Here is a 24,451-nt window from a genome sequence, read left to right as displayed (position 1 = left end):
CCACTCTTAGTTGCTTCCTACTGACAGGGGGCATTGTTGAGGAACAGCAGCAGTAGGGGCTTCTTTAGGGGGTGGTCTAGCGGTCCCAGGTAGAATGCAGAAGACATCAGAAGTCTTCCCTTGATCTTTGACCAGATAAAAGCATCACCTTGCATCTTTTTGAAATTTTATCATGAGGAATCAAAAACATGGGCCCTAAGATTTAAGCTTCTCATGGGAATGGGAGTAGGAGGCAGTCAGTCACTCCCTTCTGACAAAGACAGCCCATTGTGAGTGAGTTGCCCTGTCTTCCTTTTGACTCATTTGTCCCCCTTCCTGAGACGGTGCATAAAAGACACCACTTCCACCATTTTCTAGGGTCTTTCTTCCCTTGGAGCTCCCTCCTGTCACTATGTCAGGAGACCTCTCTCCTCTTTGCACTCTGAAATTGACCACATGAAGATTCTTCTTTCATATGAGACAGAAAATGAGGTTGTTGTTGTCTTTTGTGTCCAATTTTTGGCAACAGAACAATCAGAAACCTGCCAATCCGCTGGCCCACTCCCCAGATGCTCCCTGGTTTCAGCCAGGGCATGGCTAGGCTGAAACCAAAAGCCTGAAACTTCATCTGGGTTGCCCATGTGTGCAGCAGGGAGTACAATGCTTGGAGCCATCATCTGTTGCCTGCCTGGTGTGCACTGGCAGGAAGCTGGGTCGAACAGAGCTAGAACTCAAAATCCAGACACTCCAATATGAAATGTAGGTATCCCACATGGCAGCTAAAATGCTACATTAAACATACACCTTGTATCCCAACAAAAGTAAAAGGTGTGAGGAGTGACTGGAACATCAACCATCAGCCCTGAGGACTGATAAAACTTACTCCATCTTAGACCTGGTGCCATTTTAGATGCCTGAACCTTGTAGCCCTGTTCTCCACTAATCCACTGTAACCTTGTGGCCCTATACCCTATGGCCTCATCCACCAATCCCTCATGGCCCCGTATCTCTGTTTCCCACCTACGGTCCTACCCATCAATCCCTCACGGCTCCATACTCCCAATACCTGCTCCCTTGTGCTCTCTCTGCTCTCTCTCTCTCTGTTCCCTCAGCCATCTCTTCTGCACAAATAAAGACATGTGTGACTCACTGTGCCTGGTGTGTGCATTTGTAGTGAAAATTCCTAACAAGAGCTATTCTTCAAGAGGAGGTGCTAGTGTGAACCTGGTGGGATGCATTAGGTGGGTTGGGGTGAAAAGATAACTTTCCAGGTTACCACATGTTGCATGATACAGACAGTTCAGGTCTGTTGTCATCCCAAGTACACAATCAATTCACAACACCATCAATGAGGTGTTCACTTCAGGCTTTTATTCCCCTGGGCAATGTTGGTGGGCCTGGGTGTTCCCTGTGTGATTATCTGATAAACTGCTGATACACTGGGAACTCCTAGAACAGATTGTTCCTTCAGAAAGACATGGGGGCCCGGTGGCGTGGCCTAGCAGCTAAAGTCCTCACCTTGAACACGCCGGGATCCCATATGAGCACCTGTTCTAATTCCGGCAGCTCCATTTCCCATCAACCTCCCTGTTTGTGGCCTGGGAAAGCAGTTGAGGATGGTCCAAAGTCTTGGGACCTGCGCCCACATGGGAGACCTGGAGGAAGTTCCTTACTCCTGGCTTCAGATCAGCACAGCACTGGCCATTGCGGTCACCTGGGGAGTGAATCATCAGACAAAAGATCTTCCTCTATGTCTCTCCTCCTCTGTATATCTGACTTTGTAATAAAAATAAATAAATATTTAATAAAAAATTTAAAAAAGAAAGACATGGGAGCCAGCATGAACCAGTCCTATGGCTGGTTCTGAAGGACAGTCCCACCAAAGGGAAAAGGACTACAGGGTTGTGTCAGCAGGTGATCTTCTCCCACCAAACTGAAACTTAGTAACAAGAGAGTAACAAAGACACAATGAGCTTATACCCAGACAATACTTTCCTCCAAGTGCAGTCTATTTCTTCTTGCAATCCCTGGCACCTGACCATCAGACATGAAGCAACTTTCCAAGAACTGGATTGGGGAGATTTTATGCTCTGTGGGTAACCTGTTCATAGCAGGTCTGCAAACAAATATGTGGGTTCCTGCCAGGCACACAGGAGAAGCAGACTGGCTTCCAGGGTTCCTAACTGGCCCCACTTCCCCCTGACTATTGCAGGCATCTAAAGAATGAACCAGCAGGTGGAAGAGCTCTGTCTTTCTGCCTTCAGATACATATAAAATCAATGGTGACTAACTTAAACTACACTGGAATATGTGTCACATACCACAAAATCTACCCTCTCGGAGTATATGGTTCAGTGGGTTTTAACATACTGACGGATGTTGCAGCCACCACCAGGATGTAATTTCAGAACCTGTTCATCACGTTATCTGCTTTTTATTTTTTAAAAGAAAGAGAGCTGCTTTTAAATATTTATTTTCTTTTTACTTGAAAGACGAAGACATAGAAAACGAACAGTTTGGTCATTCCCCGAATTTCTGCAATAGCCAGGAACTCAGCCCTGGTCCCTAGTGTGAGTACCAGGGGTCCAAATACATGAACCATCACCTCCTGCCTCCCATGGTATGCATCAACAGGAAGCTGGACTGCAAGCAGGGGAGCCAGGACTCGAGCCACATACTCCAGTACAGGATGCAGGCATCTTAACCACTGTGCCCAGTGCCTACACCATCTCTGTCCTCTTAACATCTGTTGGTATTCACACAGGAAGGCCAAGGGTACATTGAGATCTAGATTGCTATGTCAGTGACTCCCCTGAACTCTGGAAGAGCCAGAGGATGGGGCTTTGGGATAAAACTTCCCTCTGACACCTACCAATTTCAGAATTCCGAGCAAGTTGCTCAGCTTTTCTGTCACTTGGATTTTTTTTTCCATCTGGAAAACGAGAATAGTAATATTCTATGCCAGGAGTCTTGAGGTCTGTAACAGATAACAAATGCAAACACAGTCAGCAGAACTTACTGTGGACAGTAAGCAATCCACAAAGTTCGTGTGTCTCAAACAAACCAGGCTTGCCAACCCTGCCTTACAGAAATTAAGTTTTATATCCAGGCACTTCCTGTTCTAGAAATCACCACTTAATTCATCCAAGAAGTCATCCAGCAAGCAGTCAGCCATTTGGTTTCCTAATAAAATTACAGCCAGGTGAGAGGCCTGTATTCCCCCTGACGTCTGACTTTCCCCAAAGGGAGGTCTGTGACGTGAAGCATATGGCTGAAGTAACTTCATTGCTCCATCACTTGGCCTTGGGGGATTTTATATAAGCCCAATAGCTTCAGGTTCAGACCAAGAAATAAACTGAGGTAAATGAGGACTTCTCTTCATCATTTGCTGCTTATTATTATTTTAACCTTTTAATTATAAAGGTCAGAAGGCTGAACTCTGGGTTGAGAGCTTACTTTCCCATTATTATCGGTGTAACCTTGAGCAACACTTAACAACTTTGCATCTCAGTAGTGAGAAAGAAGTGCAGTGCTACCTGCAGTGAAGACACGCTATCTGGCCTAGGTGAACTGTCAATAAGCAGTGAGAGGATGTTCAAATCCAGCCAAAACTCCCCCTGAGGTTCCTCTTCACTGCTGCCTCCATGCAGCTGGGGGTCTTTAAATGCTGAAACTTTCTTTGCTCTGTTTGAGGGTTTGTTCTATTCTAGTCTGTTCTTTAAAGGAACAGATAATCAGTTTAAAACTCCTTCAAGGTTACCTTCACCTTAAAAGTAAAATAAAATGAACACATCTGGTCAGAGCATCACAAGAAAACAGCCTGCTCCAGACAAACAGCCAGAACTCCTTGGGTTCCTGTGTGTGCTATAAACCCTTGGCAATCTGGTGATGCCCATTAAGCTCTTTTCATGACAGCATCTTTAAAAAGATTTATTTATTTCACTTGGAAATCAGAATTGCAAAGAGAGAGAGAGAAATAGAGAGATCTTCCATCCGTTGGTTCACTCCCCAAATGGTCATTAGGGTCAGAGCTGAGCCTGCCCAAAGCCAGGAGCCAGGAGCTTCTTTCATGCCTTTCACATGAGTGCAAGGGCTGAGGACTTGGGCCATCTTCCACTGCCAGGCCACAAAGAGGAAGCTGGATAAGAAACAGAAAGTGAACATGCGAAGTGAATACCTCTTTTTTTCTCTTTTTAAAAAGAAAAAGAAAACGAAAAACAAAAAAGCAGCTGCCAGAAGAAGCTGTGGCAATATGCGTTGAAGGGTAGAAGATTTCAGTTAGATAGGAGGAATAAATTCAAGAGCCCTATTGTACAACATGGCAACTATAGGGAATAGCAACGTGTTCTTGAAAATCACTGAGTAGCAGTCCCAGATCGGACCTGGTCAAGGGTCCGCTGACCTACCCGCCCTGTCTGCTCTGGGGACTTGGGAGTGAGGGTTTGTAGCAGTTCTGGGGGATGACACAGGTCGGGGTGAGCAGGGACCTGAGGGTTCACGTCCAAGTAAGGAATGACTAATGAGGGACTTCCATAGATGAGGCCAATTTACATGCAGGTAAGTGAGGGTTGCTGAGGCAGAGCAGTTTGGAGGAGAGAATGGAAGGACCTTTAAGGGTCAGACAGAAGCACCAGCACATGTGGGAGACCTGAGCTGGGGTAGCTGGCATCTACCATCACCAAATACCACTCACTGACACACACTAAAGCTGGACTGGGACATGCCTGGCAGGGCTAGATCACAGTACCCACCAGTGAGAGTCAAAACTTGGGACAGGTAATGTTAGGCTAGGCAATGCCACTAACCAACTCATAAGGCAATCAGGTCTGGGGGCAGAGCGGAGGTGCGATGGAAGGAATATGTGAGCTTACCCCTGTGGAACCGCAATCTCCGCTGGCATGTGCAAAATCTGTGGCTGGGAACAGGCCTGGTTGGGGAGCTAAGGGGATATTCTGGCTGGGTTGGGGTTCCCTCCCACTGGTGAGTACAAGAGCCAGAATGGGTGCAGAGGCCTGGGATGAACATGGCTGTAGTCTCCTTTGGCATGAATGTGGACTGGGTCTGGGTGCACCGGATTGGACTAGACTCTAGCACCCACTAGTGCTTGTGAGAGCCAGGGTGGGTGTAGAACAGGCTGGAATAGGTCTTAGTTCCCGCTTAACCACCTGAGAGCTGTGTCTGGGCGTGGACCAAGTGTGGCTGTGCTGTAACACCCAACATTAAGAACTGGAATGGGTATGGCCAGTTGGGCAAAGAAACTGTTCCGGTCAGGACAGGAGGTGGACAAAGCCTGATCCCAGGACCCACCAGTGTGTGCAAAATGTGCCACTGGGAGGATGCCTGATAGAGGAGCTTGGAGAACTCCTTTGTCAGGATGTGGTCCCTGCAGGTGAGAACAAGAACCAAGGCAAGGAATAGCCCAGACCAGGCCAGGTTACAGTACCCACCACCCACCAGCATAATGTAGGTCAGGTCATGGAGCAAGCCAGGCTGGGCCACCTCATAACATTCACTGGCAGATCTGAAAAGCAGCATGAGGGTGCAGGACAGGTCAGATCAGGCTGCAACACCACCAGCCAGTTCACATTCAGACCTCAACAGCTGGGGCTTTGCCTGACTGAATCTAGCAGCCAGGAATTTCATCCTGGTCTCCCATAGGTGGAGGAAAGACCCAAGGGTTTGAGACATCAACTGCTGCCTCTTAGGGTACAGATTAACGGGAATCTGGAATCAGAAACAGAACAGAGCCTTGAACCCAGATACTCCGTATTGTATGTGGGCATGCCAAGGGGCGTGCTAACCAGTGCAGCGAACACCCAATGCTCAAAGCTGTTCCAAAACAAATCTGTGCTGCAGTGAGATATGTGTCTCTTTATCAATGCAATGACTAACAAGATACAATAGCTGGCTTAATGCTTAGCATAATTTCAAACTAATGATGAATATAAATAGTGAGATCTATTAAGATAGCTTCAAAGACTCAAATATGAAATGAAAGTATCTGTGATTTCTATTGATGGCAAAGTCATAAATAAAATAATTACTACCATGGCTATGTCACTTGCATCATGTAAAAGATGCTGAATTCCAGGCTGAAATGACTACACATACTGGTGGGTTTTTTTCCTATCCCTCTATTCTACCTGTGAACTCCAAGCTAAGAATTCCTGATCCAAACCATGCCCAACATGTCAAAATTGTCCACCATGGCAATGGGGACCTATGTCTGGCCAATTCTGCCTACAACCCAGACAAGGCCATGGGTCTTTGTACTCCACTTTATATGGGGACACAAAAACACAGCTGGGGCCAGGCACTTGGCCACTGCGTCCACATGTGGACTTCTGAGTAGCTGCTCTGGAGTCATGGCAGGAGGCGGCCGATCCCTGGCTTGCCTTTGTCCTTTGAACGGTGGAAGGTCTGTCAAGATCCTGGGCTCCTGTCTGATTTGGCCAGCCACTCCAGTGGAGCAGCTCAGGCTCTGCACTGCACAAACGCACCTGTCCTTTCCCAGTCAGTGCATGCTCCAGGGCTGGCTGCTTCTGGGCTTGTCCCCTTACCCAACAGAGGCTAAAGACATACACGTGTTACCCTGAACTTTCTCTCTGTGAGGAGTCTAGCAGAGCTGGATTCCTGCTGTAGTACTCCTAGGAGGGTGCTATTGGGCACATGCATGAACCCCTGGATGCCTCAGTTTCCCAAAATGAATGAATGGGAAGAGTGCATCTCCCAAAGAATAACTGTGAGAACAATTCACATTAAAACTCTTATGCTAGAAACACTGCTTAGCATAGAGTGAGGCCTCGAGATCTAGTACTTGGAGCCTGGACTGACTATAGGCTTCAGCTGGCCACCCTTGGTGAAGTGTCCTGGCACCCAGCTCAGCATGCTCATTATTTCTGCTTCCTGGGACACTGACTTAAATGATGACTGAGAGCTCTTCTTAATGTTCTGAGACCTGAGCTAGAGAAATCAAGAAAGGATCTAGGAGCGAGTGTTGTGGCATAACAGATGAAGCTTCCGCCTGCGATACTGACATGCCATATGGGCATTGATTAGAATCCCAGCTGCTCCTCTGATGATCCAGCTCCCTGATAGTGCACCTGGAAAAGCTGAGGCAGATGATTCAAGTACTTGGGTTCCTGTCATGCATGTGGAAGATCCAGAAGAAGCTCTTAGCTTCTGGATTTGACCTGGTCCATTCTTAAATGGTGACTATTTAAGAAATGATTCAGCAGATGGAAGATTTTCTCTCAGTGTCTCTCTTACCTTTTCTTTCTATAACTCTGTCTTCAAATAAATAAATATTTCTAGAATAAAAGGACCAAAGAGTTCCAACAGAAGTAAAAACATTATATCCAACATTTGTTGAAAACGTAGGGCCACCCAGTTATTTGTTGGTCATTGTTTCCTTTAGACAACCCACAGCCCCACACTTGTATGAGTATTCACATTGAGGGTTGATAAATCAGACTCATGGGGCTATTTTCCAACCAAAGACACATATACCCCCTCCCTGATTGAAGAGCAACTCTAGTCATCCACCATGTTCCTAGGACAGTGAGGTAGCCACAGAGAAGCATTTGGCGGTGGGGGGTTGCCAAAGAGCAGTTTCTGACAGCTGGGCCAATACTTCCCTTTGGAACCACTCTTGGGCTCCCCGTACTGGGTTGTTTGGAAGGAGACTTGACTTCGGGGAGGCCATCTGGCACCAGCTCATGCAGCTTTTGTGAAGTCACATGTAGTCCGGGAGTTGCCAGGAAAAAGGATGCCTTGATGAGCCAAAATGCAAATTCCTCAGGAGAGGAAAAGTGAAAGTGAGCTTGTTCACACTGTGTGGGGCTCCAAGGAGATGACACAATGGGCACACACAATGTCCTGCCACCAGGTGCCATCACATCCCAAGGATCTTGTTTTTTGCGCCTGGCAATAGACATACCACCCTTGTTGGCCTCTGGGAATTGAGAAAAGCAGACGTGATCCAAAGGAAAAAGAAGGTAAGTTGGCCAGTCCCAGACTCCTCCAGTGTGCTCCTCTGGAACACTAGGGTAGACGAGGAAGGGATCATGAGGAACATGGTTCCCTCTGTCATCTCTGTGTTTTGTCCTAAAGGGAAAGCACTCAAGTAGCCCAGGAGCAAGGAATGTGGGGACCCTCAACCCATTCATTCACAGCTGGAAGGATTTTGCTGGATTTCACTAGAGTTTTCCCAAACTCCTTAGCTACCTGGTTTTTTTCTCTCTTTTCTCTCTTCTTTCTGCAGTTTTTGTTTTCTTCCTCCGTGTAGAGCCTGACCTCACCAGAATGTGGATTGCTCTGCAGATGGACTCTCAGAAAGCTGAGGCTGGGGGCACTCAGTGCCTCAGAAAAGCCAACTCTAACTCCAGCCAAGTCTTGGTGTAGTTACCTGGGCTTGGAAAGCTGTTTTTGTCTAGCAATTCCTGCCTTTCTATGTGTCTTTCCCAGCCCTTCCAGATTAGATTTACAACCCAAGATTGCAATGTCAGGCATCTTAGAACAGCAAGATGAACAGCTTGGTTGATGGACACTGTTTTCTTAGAGAGATTTTACTAAAGGACAAGCCAGAGGAGGCAGAGCGCAGCCTCCCCTCACTCAACAAAGGACCAGAAGTCTAGTGGGGCTTTGGCAGGCAGGAGGTATCTTCTCCAGTGGCTCAGGAAGATCAGGGCTGTGTCTGGGGGCTGTGGTAGTGGCCCTTTCCCTTGCAAAGTGCACTACTGCAGCTGCCAGAGTTCCCTACTGCCACCAGCTCTTCTCACGCATCCAGTTCTGGAACATTCCTATCTGGTTTCTCAATGTGCCCCATTATTGTCAATGAAGCTTAATGAAACACACATTGCTGGTTCTCCCCCTTTCCAGAGTTCCTCATTCAGTAGGTCTGAGACGGGCCCTAGAGTCTGTGTCCAACAAATGCCAGGGTACCACTGCTGCCCCTGCTGCTGCTGCTTGTGCAGGTCCCTGCTTTGGGCACTGCTGATGTGCGAGACCATGAATTGGATTTCTTCAGCTGGCCTTTACTCATAAGCTCAGGGAGCCTTGAGTGAGATAACCCCTCTGTGGCTTCCATACCCTCGTTTATTTAGAAGGAAAGAAGGGATGGATTACACCTGCTTGGTGGGTGCACTGGGGAGGGTAGATAAATTCATATAAGGAAACAAAGCCAGAGCCGCTCAGTGCCCAATGTTGTCCCCATTCATCTGCCTTCTTGGGGACCCTTCTTTGGCTGTCCCTGCACACCAGCAGTCTGTGGGGCATTGGAAGGCTGGGTCACCCAGACTGCTCCAATATCTGTCCTGAAGGTGCCAGTAGCCATCATCCACATTTTCAAGTCCCTCTCAAAGACCCGTATGACCCCAGTGTATGTCCAAATTCTTCTGTGACCTGTGACGGGGGGGACGAATAAGCATCAACCAGAAGAATCTACCTGGCTTTCACATTTAAGTTGGGTGCTCAGTTTAAATGGTTGATCCACCTAGACTTCCAAAGCTGCACACGTTTCTGACAATCTAGTCATTACCCTCCACCTTCCCTCATCAATTTGAAAGGAATTTCCAAAGAAGCAGCGACCCAACACAAACAAATTGGGAAAAGTGTCAGAAGCATTCAATGGCTAGACTTGTGTTTTGTTTTTATTATCAACAACCAAGTTAATGGTACACTCTTGGAAAACTATATGCACATGTAGAAATATTTCCCTTTTAAATAGATGCATCCATCATAACACATATAAATAAATTCAAAAATCTGAAACATAATTTATGGTTATGTTCACAAACATAGTCCAATGAAAAGAAAATAATCAGACAGACATGCACCTGATGAGAAAAAAATATACACCATTGCCTGGACCATGGCGTTTCTAAACACAAAGGAATTTTGAACCCGTGAGAACCTTATTACTCCATAAAGACACGTCATAGAGACTACAAGAAGAGAAAAACATCATACGGTCACGTAGAGACAGTCTGTACTGATATTAACACGATACAATTGAGTCACAGAACAGTTTGTAGAAAGACACTGAAAAAGTTAAAGCCTCAACATTCAACTAAGATCTATCGCTTGTGCCTTTTAAAAATAAAAACAAACAAAACAAATTCCAAACGGAGCTGTCTAAACTGCGCAAAGAATGAATCAATATACAGTCCATCCACCGGACCGGAGGGGAGTCCAATTCAGACCCTTGCAACACACGCAAACCCACACAGCCCACACCTGCGTGGACGCGCGCCCCTCGCTCGTGTCCAGGGGCCTACCCTGCACCTGACTCCCATCCCAAGCAGCGCCCGCAAAGTTCAGTACAAGCTGGTGGAAGAAGAAAACACGCCAGCGCGAGTGGCAGGAGAGGGAAGCGAAAGAGCCGTGGGATGGGGCCGGGAGAAGAGGCTGCAGTTTGTGAACGAAAAGGCATCTCCTGGAGCTGGCCGAGCGAAGAGAATGGCGATGTTGGCGGGGTTCAGGGGTGGGAGCTAGCTGAAAGGGCGTGGGGGTCCCCAGGCTCGCTGAAAAGCGGGATGGTGCTGAGCGAGGTGGAGCAGGCAAGCGGACAGAAAGTCACTTTGGCCGCTGGGACAGTCTAAGCGAGTCACTGCCGCTGCAACCCCAGGAATGGGGATTGGAGACGCTGTAGTCGACCCCAGGTAGCGGCAGAAGGGCAAGCACGCCCTCAAACAGCACTGGCTGCAAATTCTCCCCTCCTCTAATTGTCTCTTTTTCTATTATTATTTCTAAAGCCTGTTTTCGGTTTTTTTTTTTTTTTTTTGTAAGTTGCTGCCTTACGAATGGTTCATTTTTCGTTTTCTTGTTTATTTTTCCTCTTTTTCTAAGCAAGTTACGGAGCTGGCTGTGGCCTCATTTCTCCCTGACACCTGCCCCCAAAACAGACAGACACCGGCACGCAGACAATAGCCCCCTGAGAGTGCTCCCCGAGTCCAGGCCGCTCCGCTCATAGTCCCCCTTCTGCAGGTGCAAGCCAGGGAGAGTTTAACATTTTGCTTTGCTTGTTTTTGTTTGAGGGGCTGAGGAAGAGGAGGGTATGAATTGGGTTGAAATGAGGGCGTTGTCGTTTTCTTTTTTGTTCTGATCGCGATTACTTTAGGCCCTGGGGAAGCAGCCACGGCAGCAGCGAGACAGTAGCCTTGGGCCTACCCGCTCGCCCGCTCGCCCGCAAGGGCCCGGCTCTGCCCGCTGCTGCGGCCGCCACCGCATCCCAGATCAGAACATACTGCTCTTCACTAAGGCGGCTTTGGCACCGTTGGGTCTTTGGAGCGAAGAGAGGACGCTGGCGAAGGGGCCCCCGAGCGAATCCGGGATGGAGGTGATGGGGCCGGGACCGGGAGCCCAGCCTTGTCCAGGGCCCCCGGCTGCAGCCAGGCCACCAGCAGCTGCCGCCGCCGCTGCCGCTGCAGCCGCCGCCGCCGCTGCTGCCGCCGCCGCTGCGCCGCCCTTGCCGGGCTCGCCTCCTGGGCCCCCGGGCCCCGCGGCTCCGGGAGCTCCCGCAGGGCTCGGCCCGCCGCCGCCGCCTCCACCGCTTGCGCCGCAGCTTGGGGCTGGATTGGGGTTGGGGCCCGGGCCCCCCGTGCTGTCCGGGTCGGTGCTCTTGGCCTCTTTGTTCTCGTCGTCCCGGGACGAGTCGGATTTCTTGCCCGAGGAGCCGTTCTTGGCCGCGGCCGCCGCCGCAGCAGCAGCGCGCTCCTGCTTGCGAAACTTGGCACGTCGGTTCTGGAACCACACCTGGACCCCACCGGAGGCGCGAGGGGAAGACGGGGAAGCGAGGGCGATAAGGAAGGAAACGAGAAAGCAAAGCGCTGGTGAGGATGGGCCTCGTGCCCCTCCGGCCAGTATCAACCTCACATCCCGCCACCCAGCGCACCGTGCGCTCCCAGGCCTCCGAATCAACTCCTCCTGTTGCTTGTGCATCTCAGGAGAAACTTCAGGAGGACCGGCTGGGCTTGCCTGGGAGAGGGCAGCTTGCAAGAGAAGTGAGAAGACTCTGCAGGGGAATCTCATATTGGGCTGGGCCCTTTGCTCAGTCTGCAACTTGACCATCCCTTACAGCTCATCAAGCATGGCTAGGCCTCGCCTTGAAAGTTAAATCCCACTTTGGGAGACAGAGGAGGAGGCTGCCTGGAAGTTTGAGGCTGAGCTGCCCCAGTCCCGGCCTGAGGTTCCGGAGGGGCGTGCAGTGGCTGCCCATCTTTCTCCTGCTGCGCTTCCGCCCCGGGAAACACCACTTGGGAGACCCCACGGCCAGCTCCAGGGAGCACCCGTGACCCTCGAGGGGAGGGGAGGAGAAGTAGAAGAATCAGTTGTGTTTGACCCTCGTGTAGTCACTGTGCAGTGCCAAATCTGACCCAAGTCCTAATTCCCTAGGAAACACACTTTGAAAACAGATTTACGTTAGGAGGCATTTGGCAGCAAGTAAACACATAAATACTTGTTACAGGAGAGCAAGATCTGCGCTCCTCCTTCGGCTTGGGCACTTCCTGTCCCCGAAGTGCCTAGTTCATTCAAGCCCCAAGGTCCCGGGTGGGAGACAGTCTTAAGACTGCGGATCCACCGCCAAGGGTGCGCGCCCTAACACTCCCTGGAGCGCCCAGCCGTGCCCACTGAACCTCTGTAGCCGGTCCAGGGTCCTGGGGTGGCGAGATCCCTCCCGCACCACCACCACCACCACCTGTTTCCCCATCCTCAAGCCCTGCTTGGACAGGTGCGAACCGAGTCCGGTCGGCTGCTCTTCCCCGCCTGGCGCTGGTACCTGGACTCGCGCCTCGGTGAGGTCGATCTTCAGGGCCAGCTCCTCCCGGGTGTAGATGTCGGGATAGTGTGTCTCCGCGAAGACCCTCTCCAGCTCTTTGAGTTGCGCGCTCGTGAACGTGGTGCGGATGCGCCGCTGCTTGCGCTTCTCGTTGAGGCCTCCGTGGTCGGTGAAGAGCTTGTAAGGAACTGAGAGGGTGACAAGAGGAGAAAGACCGTGAGCCGAACAGTAGCAAGAACGCGGGCCCCCTAGTCCGGAGGTGGGGACTCCAAGGAGCCGCCGCCGACACCTGCGTTAAGAGCAGCCTAGAGGACCCGCGGAGAAAAACCGAGAAAATTCGGTATCTGTGGAGACTAATCTCCGGCTTTAGCGGGGTTCCTTCTGGCACCAGCGCCTCTGGGTGGGTTGAAATGGTGCCTGGCGGAGAGATGGGACGGCGCTCTCAGAAGGGGGTAAGGGAAACGAGGGAAAATAAAAGAAAAACAAAAATTCGCAACCCAAACCAAAACAGAAAAGTCCAAAAACATCAATCGGAATGCCAGGGAGCCGGAGGAACAGTTAGCAAGCATTTGGGCCATCGGAACTTTTCCATTCTCAGAAGCTGACCCGGCCCAAAAGTTTGGGCAAAGGACTGCAGAGAGAAATCATAATAGTAAGAAATGAAAGAAACCATCCTAAAAATGACCAACCCAAGAGGTGTGAGCCGCTGTCGGTTCTTAAAAAGAGAGAGAGACACTGCCAGTAATGAGCTTTACTCTTTGTTATTTAATTATTTTCTAAGCTTTACGTCTCATCGCAAAGTAAATAAATTATGCCTATCATTTTGGCAGCTTAAGATAATTTTGTTGGCGGTTCGGGTGTGACTAGGATAGTGTAACCCTGTAAGTGAATTACCCCTCCCTGCAATCGCTTCTAACGTGATAAATTCTTTCATTTGTGTAAGCAAATTTCGTTTGGTAAATACTAAACACATTTCCATTTTCAAATGCAATCAAAGCTTCCTATATACGAGCGGATGGGCGGCTTCCGCGGCGGAGAAAGCTGGCGGTCCTTACCTGCTGCGTACGGACTGCTCTGGTGGTCCCTGAGCGTGCCCAGGCTGCAGGATCCCGGCGTGAGCGACGGGCAGCCGGACGTGGCCCCGAAAGTGGTCCTGATGGGGTTATACTGGAAGCCACTGGCCTGACTGCAGGAACTGAAGTCCGCATAGGCTGAAGCCAGGCTCGAGGTGTCCATCCCGGCCATACAGGACTCGTAGGCAGAGGAATTGAGGTAAGAATATTCCATTTTATACATTGAAAAGGTTCTGGATGGCTCAGCCAAGTGGCAAAATGAAATAAAAGATGAATGTGGAGAAGGTGGCTGGAGTGGGGAAGATGTGCACAGCTCAACGCCTGCCTCTGAAGTGGCCTCCTTACTACCGGCAGAGCCTAGTTTTATGAAAAAGCCTCCTATGAGATGCCTTGTCTGAGGTCTCTAGAGCATATAGTCCTCATAATAAACTTGGCTCTTTCCACTTGGACAATAGCAAAGCGGTGGGTCTTATTGCTGGCGCTTTTTACATGACAATAACTCATCCGTCTATTGGGCTGGCGCTGGGGAACTGAGCTGTCCAACCTCCCTATCATTGATTCCTGCATCTCTAATTAGAATTTAATACCACACCATTACGCACGGAGCCCCTGATCCTCCTTCTAACCAGCTCCCTGCCCTTTAATTCAATCACACTACTTGGAAATAATGAAAGTTGGGTGACGATTCTCCCTGATCCAATTTCCCCGAGCTTTTAAGCCTTTTTAACTGATCATATACCTTAGGCATAAATTGAGATAGTGAGTGTGTGTGTCTGTGTGTATGTGTGTGTGTGTGTGTTTTCCCCCTTCTTGATCCTCCTTTTTTTTCCCCTTGGTTAGGGAGAGGAAACCTTGATGTCATAGAAAACCTGTTTTGTAAGAGTGTTACACGCTCAATTTAGCAACAAGCCTACCCCCTGAAGTGCATGAAATGTTATAAAGGACTGAGACATTGGCAAGACTCAGGCGCCCTGTAACGTAGAGTAAGTGGGCCAAGGGGGTTTATGTCGAATGATAAGCGGATTTCTTTCAAATACACCTGGTAAGAGGTGGTCTTTAGAAAATCAGAGAGCAGCTGATAAATTGCATTTCTCGTGGGGGCTTCCTGTGCTTTCTGGAGACTCGGAGGGTACAGATGCTTGAAAAATAAAATTCAACCAAACCAAAAAGCTCTTAAATGTGGAACCTCTGGTTTCACAGCCGATGGGTTCCCCATCCTGGGGTCTGCGTCTGGCAGTGGGCGCGCCGGGCTGGCGAAGGGTTGGTACGGGGGTTCGGTGTGACTGTTGGTTCTGTGAGCTAGCGGGTGTCTGCTGTGCACCTGTTCGGAACTCTCCTTCTCTCGGCCGACTTGGGTTTAGCCAGTGCCCGCCATCCCCTCCTGCAGACCTGGGGCTCCGCCAAGAGCCTGGCGGTCCGTCTTCCCGTGCGGGCACCAGCGACCAGATCCCGGCCGCTTCCACATGCCTAGACCAGGGCTGCAGCGTGGGCACCTTGCTTGTCCAATTCCTCGGGCTCTTGGGCACTGGCAGCAAGGCGCAAAAAGGCGAGCAGTGATTTGTGGACCTCGGTGGTCCCATGATTTAAACGGAGGGTAATTTTCATTCGGTTCGTGAGGCTCTGGCAAAATAAAGGAAACTATTTCATTAAATCCTTCCTCTCGGTGGACAAGAAGGGGAATGCTTAGCGGAATCGCCGTGCGGTGTAAACAAACCCTAGATATTTTATATGAATTAAATGTGTAGATAATTAGTTTTATTGCATTCATTACCCCCTTTATGTGCTCTGTAACAAGTCAGTAATTAAAGTAACAAACTCATAAAGTCTTTATAGGGGCATTTAGGCGTTCAGTGTTTGCCAAACTAAGTGGTTTAATTCGATGCGAGTGCCGGGGAGTGGATGAGCGAGCACTCTCCACCGCGGTGGTGTTTTATTGCGCATTCCACCGTGGCGGTCGCCCTAATGGCTTCGGTGGGGACCGCGGGGGGTCCCCCAGCCCCGGGTTGCGCTGAGAGGCCAATTTCAAGCCCCTCTCAAGTGGTTGCCCGTCCCGGGGACAAGGAGAAAAGTTCAGGAGTGCAGGTACCGGGCCCCACGCCTGGTGGCCGTTTGATAGGGGCAGAGCTGACCATTTTATTGCAGTTGTAGGTTGTACAATGCGTATTTGATAAAGAGGGGTCTTGGGTGACCAGCGCACATTTGTGTGTGTTTGTGTGTGTGTGTGTGTGTGTGTGTGTGTGCTCGCGGGGGACGGGGAGGGGGTGAAATGAAAATAAATGCGTACAAGGTTTTACTAGGGTGGAAAACAAATTGCGAAGCTCTAAATGGTTTTTCTTTCTGGCTACCAGACAAGAGGAGAAAAGGGACGCACACATCTGTCTCCAGTCCCCCAAACCTAAAGGCCAGCAAAGACGGATGCGAATCCAAGTGTTATTACAGCGGGGATTTGTCTTGATTTACCCGGCTCTCATGAATATGAATCTGTGTGGGGGCCAGGAGGTGGCGGGACCCTCATGGAATTACCCCCTCTGCTGTCACCTCTGGGAGGCAGGGGCTCGCTTGTCAACCACAGGACCGCGGGTGTCGAAGTCTCCGGGGGCACTCTGATTTGGGTGGGGGTGGAGCTGGGGGGCAGTTGCCTCGAGAGCGGCCCTGCCCCACCCCTGTCCGCCTTGGGGAAAACTGGGCCCTGATGGCACCTCTGGTCAACCTGCTCTTCCAACTGCTGAGGCCGGGTTCAACGCGTTGCCCTGCATGAGAGAAAAACCAGGCGGCTCCTGGGGGAGGCCTGCGCTGGACAATAGCCGCGTCCACGTCCTGCCTGGCGTCCGTGCCCCGGTGTGGGTGTGTCTGGGTGGGATGCAGCGCGCGCGCTCTGCCGGTCCCGGGAAAGCCTCAACCCAGCCCCACGCCTGGCGATCCAGGTTCCTACGTTGGACCCGAGTGCAGGGCCATTCTGCTTGGGGTGTCCTACAGAGTCCCGGGCTAGGGAGTGGATGGCAAGGCGGGTAGCTGGCCTGCAGTGCCAGGAGCTCGGGAAGTGTTCGAGACTGACTCTTGCGGGACAACCGTGTACATTGGGCATCCGATGGCAGGCTGCGGCGAGGAGTTCGCTGTGCAGTCCCTGCCGGCCGAGGGTGACTCCAGCACAAGTCATCTTCCGGGGCTAGGCCGCTACCCGCCCTGCGCCCCCAGGCTCCGGGCCGCCTCGGGCGCTCTTGGGGTGCCGAACCGTCCCCACACTGTCTCGGGGTGCCCCCTGCTGCCCGGCGTGGCGGGGTCGGAGTGTCGCGATCCTGCTCGGCTTTGTAGGAAAAACCCTCGCAGTGCCCGGGACCGCTCACGGTCCGCTGAGCAAATGCGCTGGACTTCATTTTCCCCTTTGTCGGCCTTGTAGGTTTATTTTACTCTGTGTCACCATCCCTCCGCCCCCGGCCCTGGCCCACTGTCCCCCTGGCCCGTCTTTTGTGGCCCGGGGTCCTGCTTTCTGCTCAGAGATGAAAGGCCAGGCCTCAACCCCAGCCCCAGCGCTGCGTTTTGTTCCAGTTGTGCTTCTACACGCGAGCTCTCCCCTAAAAGTTGTACCAAATGGTTAATTTGATTATTCCAACTATAGACCAACTGCTTCAGCGGCCTCCACCACGCGTCTGGGAGGAAAAAAGAGACCATCTATAAGAAATAATCTAATAAAAGTGAAGTGTAGAAAAACCCCTCCTGATTTTCAACCGGCACAAATAGAATTAAGGCCTCAGCATCCTTTTTTCCCAAACAGACCTTTTGTCCAGATCACAACTTCAGCCAGCCAGCCGTGTGTACAGTGCCTGCTATTTATTTTCATGGAGCCGGTGGGTAGCGAGGTGGATTGATGGATAAATGGTCGCATGGGTAGATGGATGGTTTGTGCCATCACCCTGACTTGCCTTTCTTCCTATGTGTACACGGTGAATTTTTACTTTTTCCCTAGCCGATTCCTGAATCAATCACAGAAAGCCAAAAGGCAAGGGAGGGGGAAGATCACCGAAAAGCCCCAAAAAGGGAAGAGGCGGCCACATATCCACCATGAGAAAAAAAAAATGTTGACATGCTATGTAACACCCAATGAAAAAGGTTGAAAGTTTAAAAGAAACTTTTCTTTCTTTTTCTTTGCCATTCATTGGAGGGTTTCCTTTTCTTTCTTTCTTTCTTTTTTTTTTTTTCTTGAAAGTCAGAAAGAATGTTAGAAGACAAGGAAACAAAACAGCAAACAAAATGCCATTGTCTTGTAGCTGCCTAATGCCTCACTCGCAGGAGGCTGTTCTGCGGCTATTTTACCTCAGGCGAAGCACAGTAACACGGGAATGAGTAAAATATTAAATACCAGTGAGAGTTTCAGGGGAATTTTCTTTTTGATTGCTATATTTGGCATTGTAGTGGAGATGGTCCCAACTCCCAGCCTTAGAATTCTCCCGACCACAGAATAAGACACTCTTTGCCCCTTGTGTTTTTCCAGGAAACTTTTTGCAGGTGACAGCCTTGGCTACTCACCTGCACCAAGAAAATAACCTGGGTGAGACTTGGAGCAGACACCGTGTCCTCCAGAACATCCAGCAAAGCCACAGCACTCCCGACCCTGTGACCCGCAGCCTTCTCCTAGGGTTTTGTAATTTGTACCACACTTTCCCTTGCCTAGCAACCATCATACACACATTTCATAAGGGAAGCTCTTTGAAGTTCTGGTAACTAACTCTCTGGCACTGTGAGACTTAATAATTAACTGATTGGCAATAGTGCGTTTAAGACAATTAACACAGTGCTTGGCATCTGGAAAAAAACCTGGCAAATGTAATGGTGATGAAGATGCTGAGGATATTGGTGAAGTCACCTTAAATTTGGAGTTGAAATGGTGCTTTGATGTGCCATCTTTCCTATTGCACGTTTGTCATGCATGAAGAGTAAATTAGACAAATCAGAGAGTATCTATCAAGTGAGAAAAAAAATAAAGGCAGAACATTATATTTCTTAAGTAATTTACTGGAAAGCCTGTATATATTGGTAGGTTGGTTAAATTCTTTATTCTACATTATATGCAGTATTTATGCAGGATGACTTCCAGCAGGTGAGTAAATATTGTCATTCAGGGTGCTGTTCCTTGAAAAGGCATTTGCTCTGGGTTTGAGTTGGAGTTTTATGGGTAGCACAGAGATGATATTTCCTGGTGTGTGTGTGTTGGGATTGGCTTGGCAGGCAGCCTGTAAGTGCTGGGCTCTGTAGGCAGCAGGGTATGGGTGCCTGTGTCCATCGCTTTAAGGTCACCGTCATGGGGAGAGGCCTGTTCTGCTTTGTCCCTCCTCTTCTCCAGCATAGAAGGGCATGCTGTGATTAGCAGTCAGGGCTGCCTTGTTACCTTTTGGCTGGAGTTTGGCTAATAGTAGCAACATCTGCTGGGCTGGTGGTGGGGGAGAGAGAGGGCATTTGATCAGAGGCACAGATGTAAAAGTGGCATCTGCTTGGAACAAAGAAAAGAGCAACAAAATTAAATTAGGCAGGGAGCCCTCCCTGAACCAAAAGAAAAAGGGGATGCAGGCGGTGGGGGTGGGGACTTGTTGTTTGGAGGAGAAAAAAGCAATCAGGACCCCTGATCAAGCTTGCAGGGCTCAAGAGAGCACGAATGGAGAGAAGCAGGATGTGTAGGCCAGCAGCTTCCAGGAACTGAAGTCACCGTGTTCTGAGGTAGCAATGTCCCGAGAGCTCGAGGATGTCCTCATACACTCCCAGGACAATGGCCAGCCAGTGTCATCCTTTGCTCCTTGACCTGTGTGACTGTATACTAGCCCATGAAGTCATTTCTAGGTTGAACACAGGAAGAAGATGGGTTAATAATACCCCGGCATATTGTTGGGCAAGCGTGGACAGAGACTGATTTTTCACTTAACAGCTTTAAAAACTTAGAACTCTGACTGCCAGTGACTCAGACTGAGCCATTTTTCCACTAGGCTGATACGTATGCTTATATTGGCAGCTAGAAGCATCTGTATGGTTGCCTGTGATAAGACCCAACTTGCAGGGGGCACACACATGACAGTGCAGTCAGCATCCTCTCAGCCTTTGCTCTAGGAAACAACAAGAGTTACAAAGCAGCATTTCTTTCTGGCTCACTCTGTCTAAGGATTTCTGAATTTTTTTCTACTTCAACGACTGGCTCAGGGACTGTCCCAACTTTCCCTTTCATGGCTCTTCTCACTGTTCTGCTCATCTGGATACATCTTACCATGTCAACTTGCACCCAATTCCTGCTTATACAAATAGCCAAACAATAGGTATCCTCCCTTAGCCTCACTCCCCACACCCATCTCTCTTCTCTAAACATCTTGAAGGAGTTGCCTCTTCTCACTCTCTTTATTTCCCTCTTTTTAAAAATTTATTTTATATGTTTGAAAAGTTGAGTTAGAGAGAGAGGTCTTCCATCTGGCTGGTTCACTTCCCAAATGGCTGCAATGGCCAGGGATAGGCCAGGCTGAAGACACAAGCCAAGATTTTCTGCTGGGTTTTCTGTTCAGATGCAGGGATCCAATCACTTGGGCCATCTTTTGCTGCTTTTTCAGGGGCATTAGCAGGGAGCTGGATTAGAAGTAGAAGCAGCAGGAACTTGAACAAGTGCCCATATTGAGATGCTATCACTGCAAGTGACATTTTAATTGGCTGCACCCCAAAACTGGCCCCATCTGTATTTCTCAATTATTCAATAGCTCTCTCCAATATGGTTTCTGTCATCTCCTCCAAGTTAGATGTTTCTCATCAAGGTCATCACATCCACTAGGGATTGTCCAGGCTTTGACCTTATGGAACATAAAGATCACTAACACTGTTTCGCACGTATTGCGCTGTTTCACTTCCTTACTTTCTAGAAGTTAGATGCAGCCATGTGGCTTTCTTTAGCCAACGGACATTGATCAGAATGTGAAGTGTGACCTCCCATGAAGCTGTGAGAGCTAGTGTACAAGTCTCCTCCTTCTGCTTTCTTCTGTGTTCCAGGTGGCAACTGCCCTGTCAGTCATGCAGGAGTGGCCTCAACAGATCCGCATGAACATGTAGTTCCTCAGGATTTCCAGAGAGACTTCTGGAGGAGGGAACACTTGCTATGCTAGGTACTATTGGGTGCAAAGGCAAACAGAATGGTAGTGAAGTGGAAAAAGAGGAGACCTCAGATATAGGAATTAGTGATGGCCAGCAACCTGGAAGCCAGGGACAGTGTGAAGTGTTTGGGACTCAGTAAGCAGTTTAGTTAGCACAGCAGAGATGATATCACTCTCTCACACACACACACACACACACGCAGAGCTGTGATGACATACAAGTCAGGAGACATGGGTTGGAGTCCTATCTCGAGGCACCATGGTATAGTGTAGTGTAACGTGGTTTGGAGAAGACAGATGACTGACCAAGAAGCCAAGAGATAAATTATGAGAGCGTAGCCTCATTTTAGGCAAGAAGTGATGGAAACCTAAGCCAGAGTATGGTAGCACAGTGTAAAGAGACATGAAAGAATTCAAAAGAAGTTAAGAAAAGTACAATCTTAAGGCAAGCAGCGCCTGCAGGCTTTCAGCTCAGTGCTGAGGCTTCAGCAACCCAAGATGACCCTCCAAACAAAGCCCCCTCCCAGATGTGCTGGCAAACCGTTCTATCCTGCAGCTTGGACCTAGCAACCCTCTTTAACAGTCTTCCTTCTCTGGGAATGGTCACCATTGATGATAACAAGTTATTCTTTCATTTATTCAACTGTATAAGTATTTAGTAAGTAACTAGTAGGTGCAAGAAAGCAGAGTGAAAGTGGCTCAGATATGGTCTAGAAAGCTGATTCTAGGGATGGAACAGACCTGTTGATTGCAGGAATCAGAGTGCGGGTCTCCTCGGTGCAGCCTGAATGCACAGGTTCCAGAACCAGCTCTGATCCTTGGTCACCACACAGGTTGGACAAAAACAGCTGCCTCGAGTGACAGGCAAACACTATGTGAGGTCTTTGTCCTTTGTGGCCTCTAGTTTATTGATTTGGGGAGGGGAGGTCTGCACATGTTTCTCTATGAAAGAACAAATGTGAGTAACATTGTAAAGAGTGGGAAATGCAAGAGAGCTGTTCTGGAGCCTAAGGAAGCGTGCACCCTGAGAAAAGAGAGATTCTTTCACTCCTCCAGCCTTCCCACTCTGGTCTCAGGATTTGGTGTGTGACTCTCCTGGGTGTATTTTCCAAGGAAGATGCTAAGAGCCAGACGTAGCAGAGGGAAAAAGAGCTCACTGATGGTGAAGGTCCAGGCATTCCATAAGCAAGGGTGTTCCTGTCACATCACGCAGATTTCCATTTCCCTTGCTTCTGGTACTCAAGCAGCCTACATCACCACCCTCCTACTCAGAAAAAAAATATCCCATAATGCTGGTTTGCCTCTTTTAGCAGCCCAGAAAGCCAATCAAGAGGCACCTGGAGACCTCTGTTGTCCTTGTCGGCCTAAAACTACACAACCTTGAAATAGGTACACAAATGCCAGAGCACTGGAAAACTCCTGAAAATGTTTTCTTTGCCAGGTTTTTGAAAGACCCCTTTGTGGTTGTTTTTTAGTTTGTCTCACTTTGTTTTCTTCTGGAGGTTTGTGGGAGTTTGCCAGTAATGTGCTGCAGCATCATGCATTTTAATGTGAATTTCAGCTGATTCAGAATATAGAAGCAAATGCAATCCAGTAGTCAGGGACAGGCACCACTCGACCTAGACCTCAGGAGACAATAAAATGGTTACAGTGATGCATGTTGGTAGTATTTCCCCTGTTAAACTTAATGGAGAATATTCATTTTCTTTTTAAATACACAACATTTCTTGTCTGCCTACTTCCCCCACCCCACCTCTTCCCACTGCTTCCATCTGTTTGTGTGGTTAAGTCAAATGGCAGCTTACAGAATCAGAGGGCTGAGGGTTCTGATCACAAATTCATTAAGTCCCTTGCTTACTCATAGGCTTTTACCATTCATTTTCAAATTATCACTTACTTATTTTCATTTTCTGTGAAGGGCACAGAGATAGGGGCAGAGAGAGATCTTCTTTCCACTGGTTCCTTCCCCAAAACCCACAGGAATCAGGGCAAACTGGGTCTCCCTCATGAGGGGATGGGCCCAGGATCTTGAATCATCACCTGCCAAGACATAAGGTACATGCTGTCAGGAAGCTGAACTGAAAGCGGAGGAACCAAGGTGCAAACTCAGCTTGGGCACTGGGGTCCCTACTGTGCCTGTGGAAGACCCTAATGCAGTGGCTTCTGACTTCAGCTGGGCTCAACCCAGGCTGTTGCGGGAATAACCAATATATTCTGATAAACAATGCAGTCATCCCAAGTGGTTTAACTGCTGTGTGGAATACCTGTCCTGCCTTTACCTTTTAGGATTGAGCCTGAAGAAGAGAAGAAGAGATGTTTGAAGAGGAGACAGGAAAACGGAACAGAATAACCTGAGAACAAAACAGCACAGAGCTGAGGCCAACTAGCTTTATCCCAAACTCCAGGGATCCCTATCCAGCAGAAGGTGGACCAAATATTTCAATCCCTTGCACCCACGTGGGAAACCAGTTCTTGGCTCCTGCCTTTAGCTTGCTCCACCAGTGGCTATTGCAGCATTTGAGGAGTAAGCCAGCAGATGGAACATCTTTGAGTGTGTATGTGTGTGTGTGTGTGTGTGTGTGTGAGAGAGAGAGAGAGAGAGAGAGACTCTGCATTTTAAATAAATCATCATCTCTTTATTTAATTGAAAGGCAGTGAGCAAGAGAGATAGCTCCTACTGCTGATCCATTCTCCAAATACCTGTAATAGTCCAGGTTGGGCTAAAGTTAGGAGCCAGGAACACAGTCCCTGACAGAGTGACAGATTGAATTATTGAAGCTTCACAACCCCCCTGTGCCAAGGGTCTGCATCACCAAAAAGCCGGAGCCAGAGCAGAGCATTCTTCTAGGGTGGCACCCTTTTAGGGGATGCAGGTGGCCTAACTGTCATCTTATCCACTAGGCCAAAATCCCACCTCCCTTCAATCATCTTTTACCTAATGATTTTAGGATTCATTCATTATCATTGCCTAGATTACATCATACCATTCATGGGGAAAGGGAATAAATAATATTTTGGGGCTGGCGCTATGGCATAGCAAGCCAAACATCTTCTTGAGGCATTGGCATCCCAAATGGGCCCCAGTTGGAATCCAGCTGTTCCACTTCCAATCTAGCTCCCTGCTAAAGTGCCTGGGAAAACATCAGAAAATGGTTCAAGGTCTTGGAACCCTGCACCCATGGAGGAGACCCAGAAGAAGCTTCTGGCTGCTGGCATGGAACTGGCCCAGATTGGCCCCTTGTGACTATCTGGGAAGTAAACCAGCAAATGGGAGATTTGTCTGTAATTACCTTTCAACTAAAAATAAATCTTCCAAAACTTTAACATTTTAATTATATTATTCTTGTTATTGTATGAGCTAGACTGCTTTATAAAGAAGAAAGTTCCTTTATCAGTTACTGATAAAGTGCCCAACGTTCAGTTAGTATGAGATAGCCTGGTTATTAAGATATGGAAGATATAAAAAGAGAAATATTGAGTTCTGATTGTTTACTAGTTTTCATGACAAT

The 24,451-nt window shown here is 48.9% G+C and overlaps 1 protein-coding gene across 1 annotated transcript; it reads right to left on the bottom strand.

Moving 5' to 3' along the window:
- Positions 1 to 10,627: 10,627 nt before the first annotated feature.
- PHOX2B (paired like homeobox 2B) lies at positions 10,628 to 14,603 on the bottom strand. Its single transcript, XM_012931340.3, has 3 exons — positions 13,813 to 14,603; positions 12,758 to 12,945; positions 10,628 to 11,733 (listed from the first exon to the last, which is right to left on the bottom strand). The coding sequence occupies exons 1-3, from the start codon at positions 14,051 to 14,053 to the stop codon at positions 11,215 to 11,217; spliced, it is 948 nt and encodes a 315-aa protein (XP_012786794.3). The 5' UTR covers positions 14,054 to 14,603; the 3' UTR covers positions 10,628 to 11,214.
- Positions 14,604 to 24,451: the final 9,848 nt, after the last annotated feature.

Source organism: Ochotona princeps, chromosome 11 (assembly GCF_030435755.1).
Source record: "Ochotona princeps isolate mOchPri1 chromosome 11, mOchPri1.hap1, whole genome shotgun sequence".
Taxonomy (NCBI): Eukaryota; Metazoa; Chordata; class Mammalia; order Lagomorpha; family Ochotonidae; genus Ochotona; species Ochotona princeps.
This window is presented reverse-complemented; position numbering and strand designations above follow the sequence as displayed.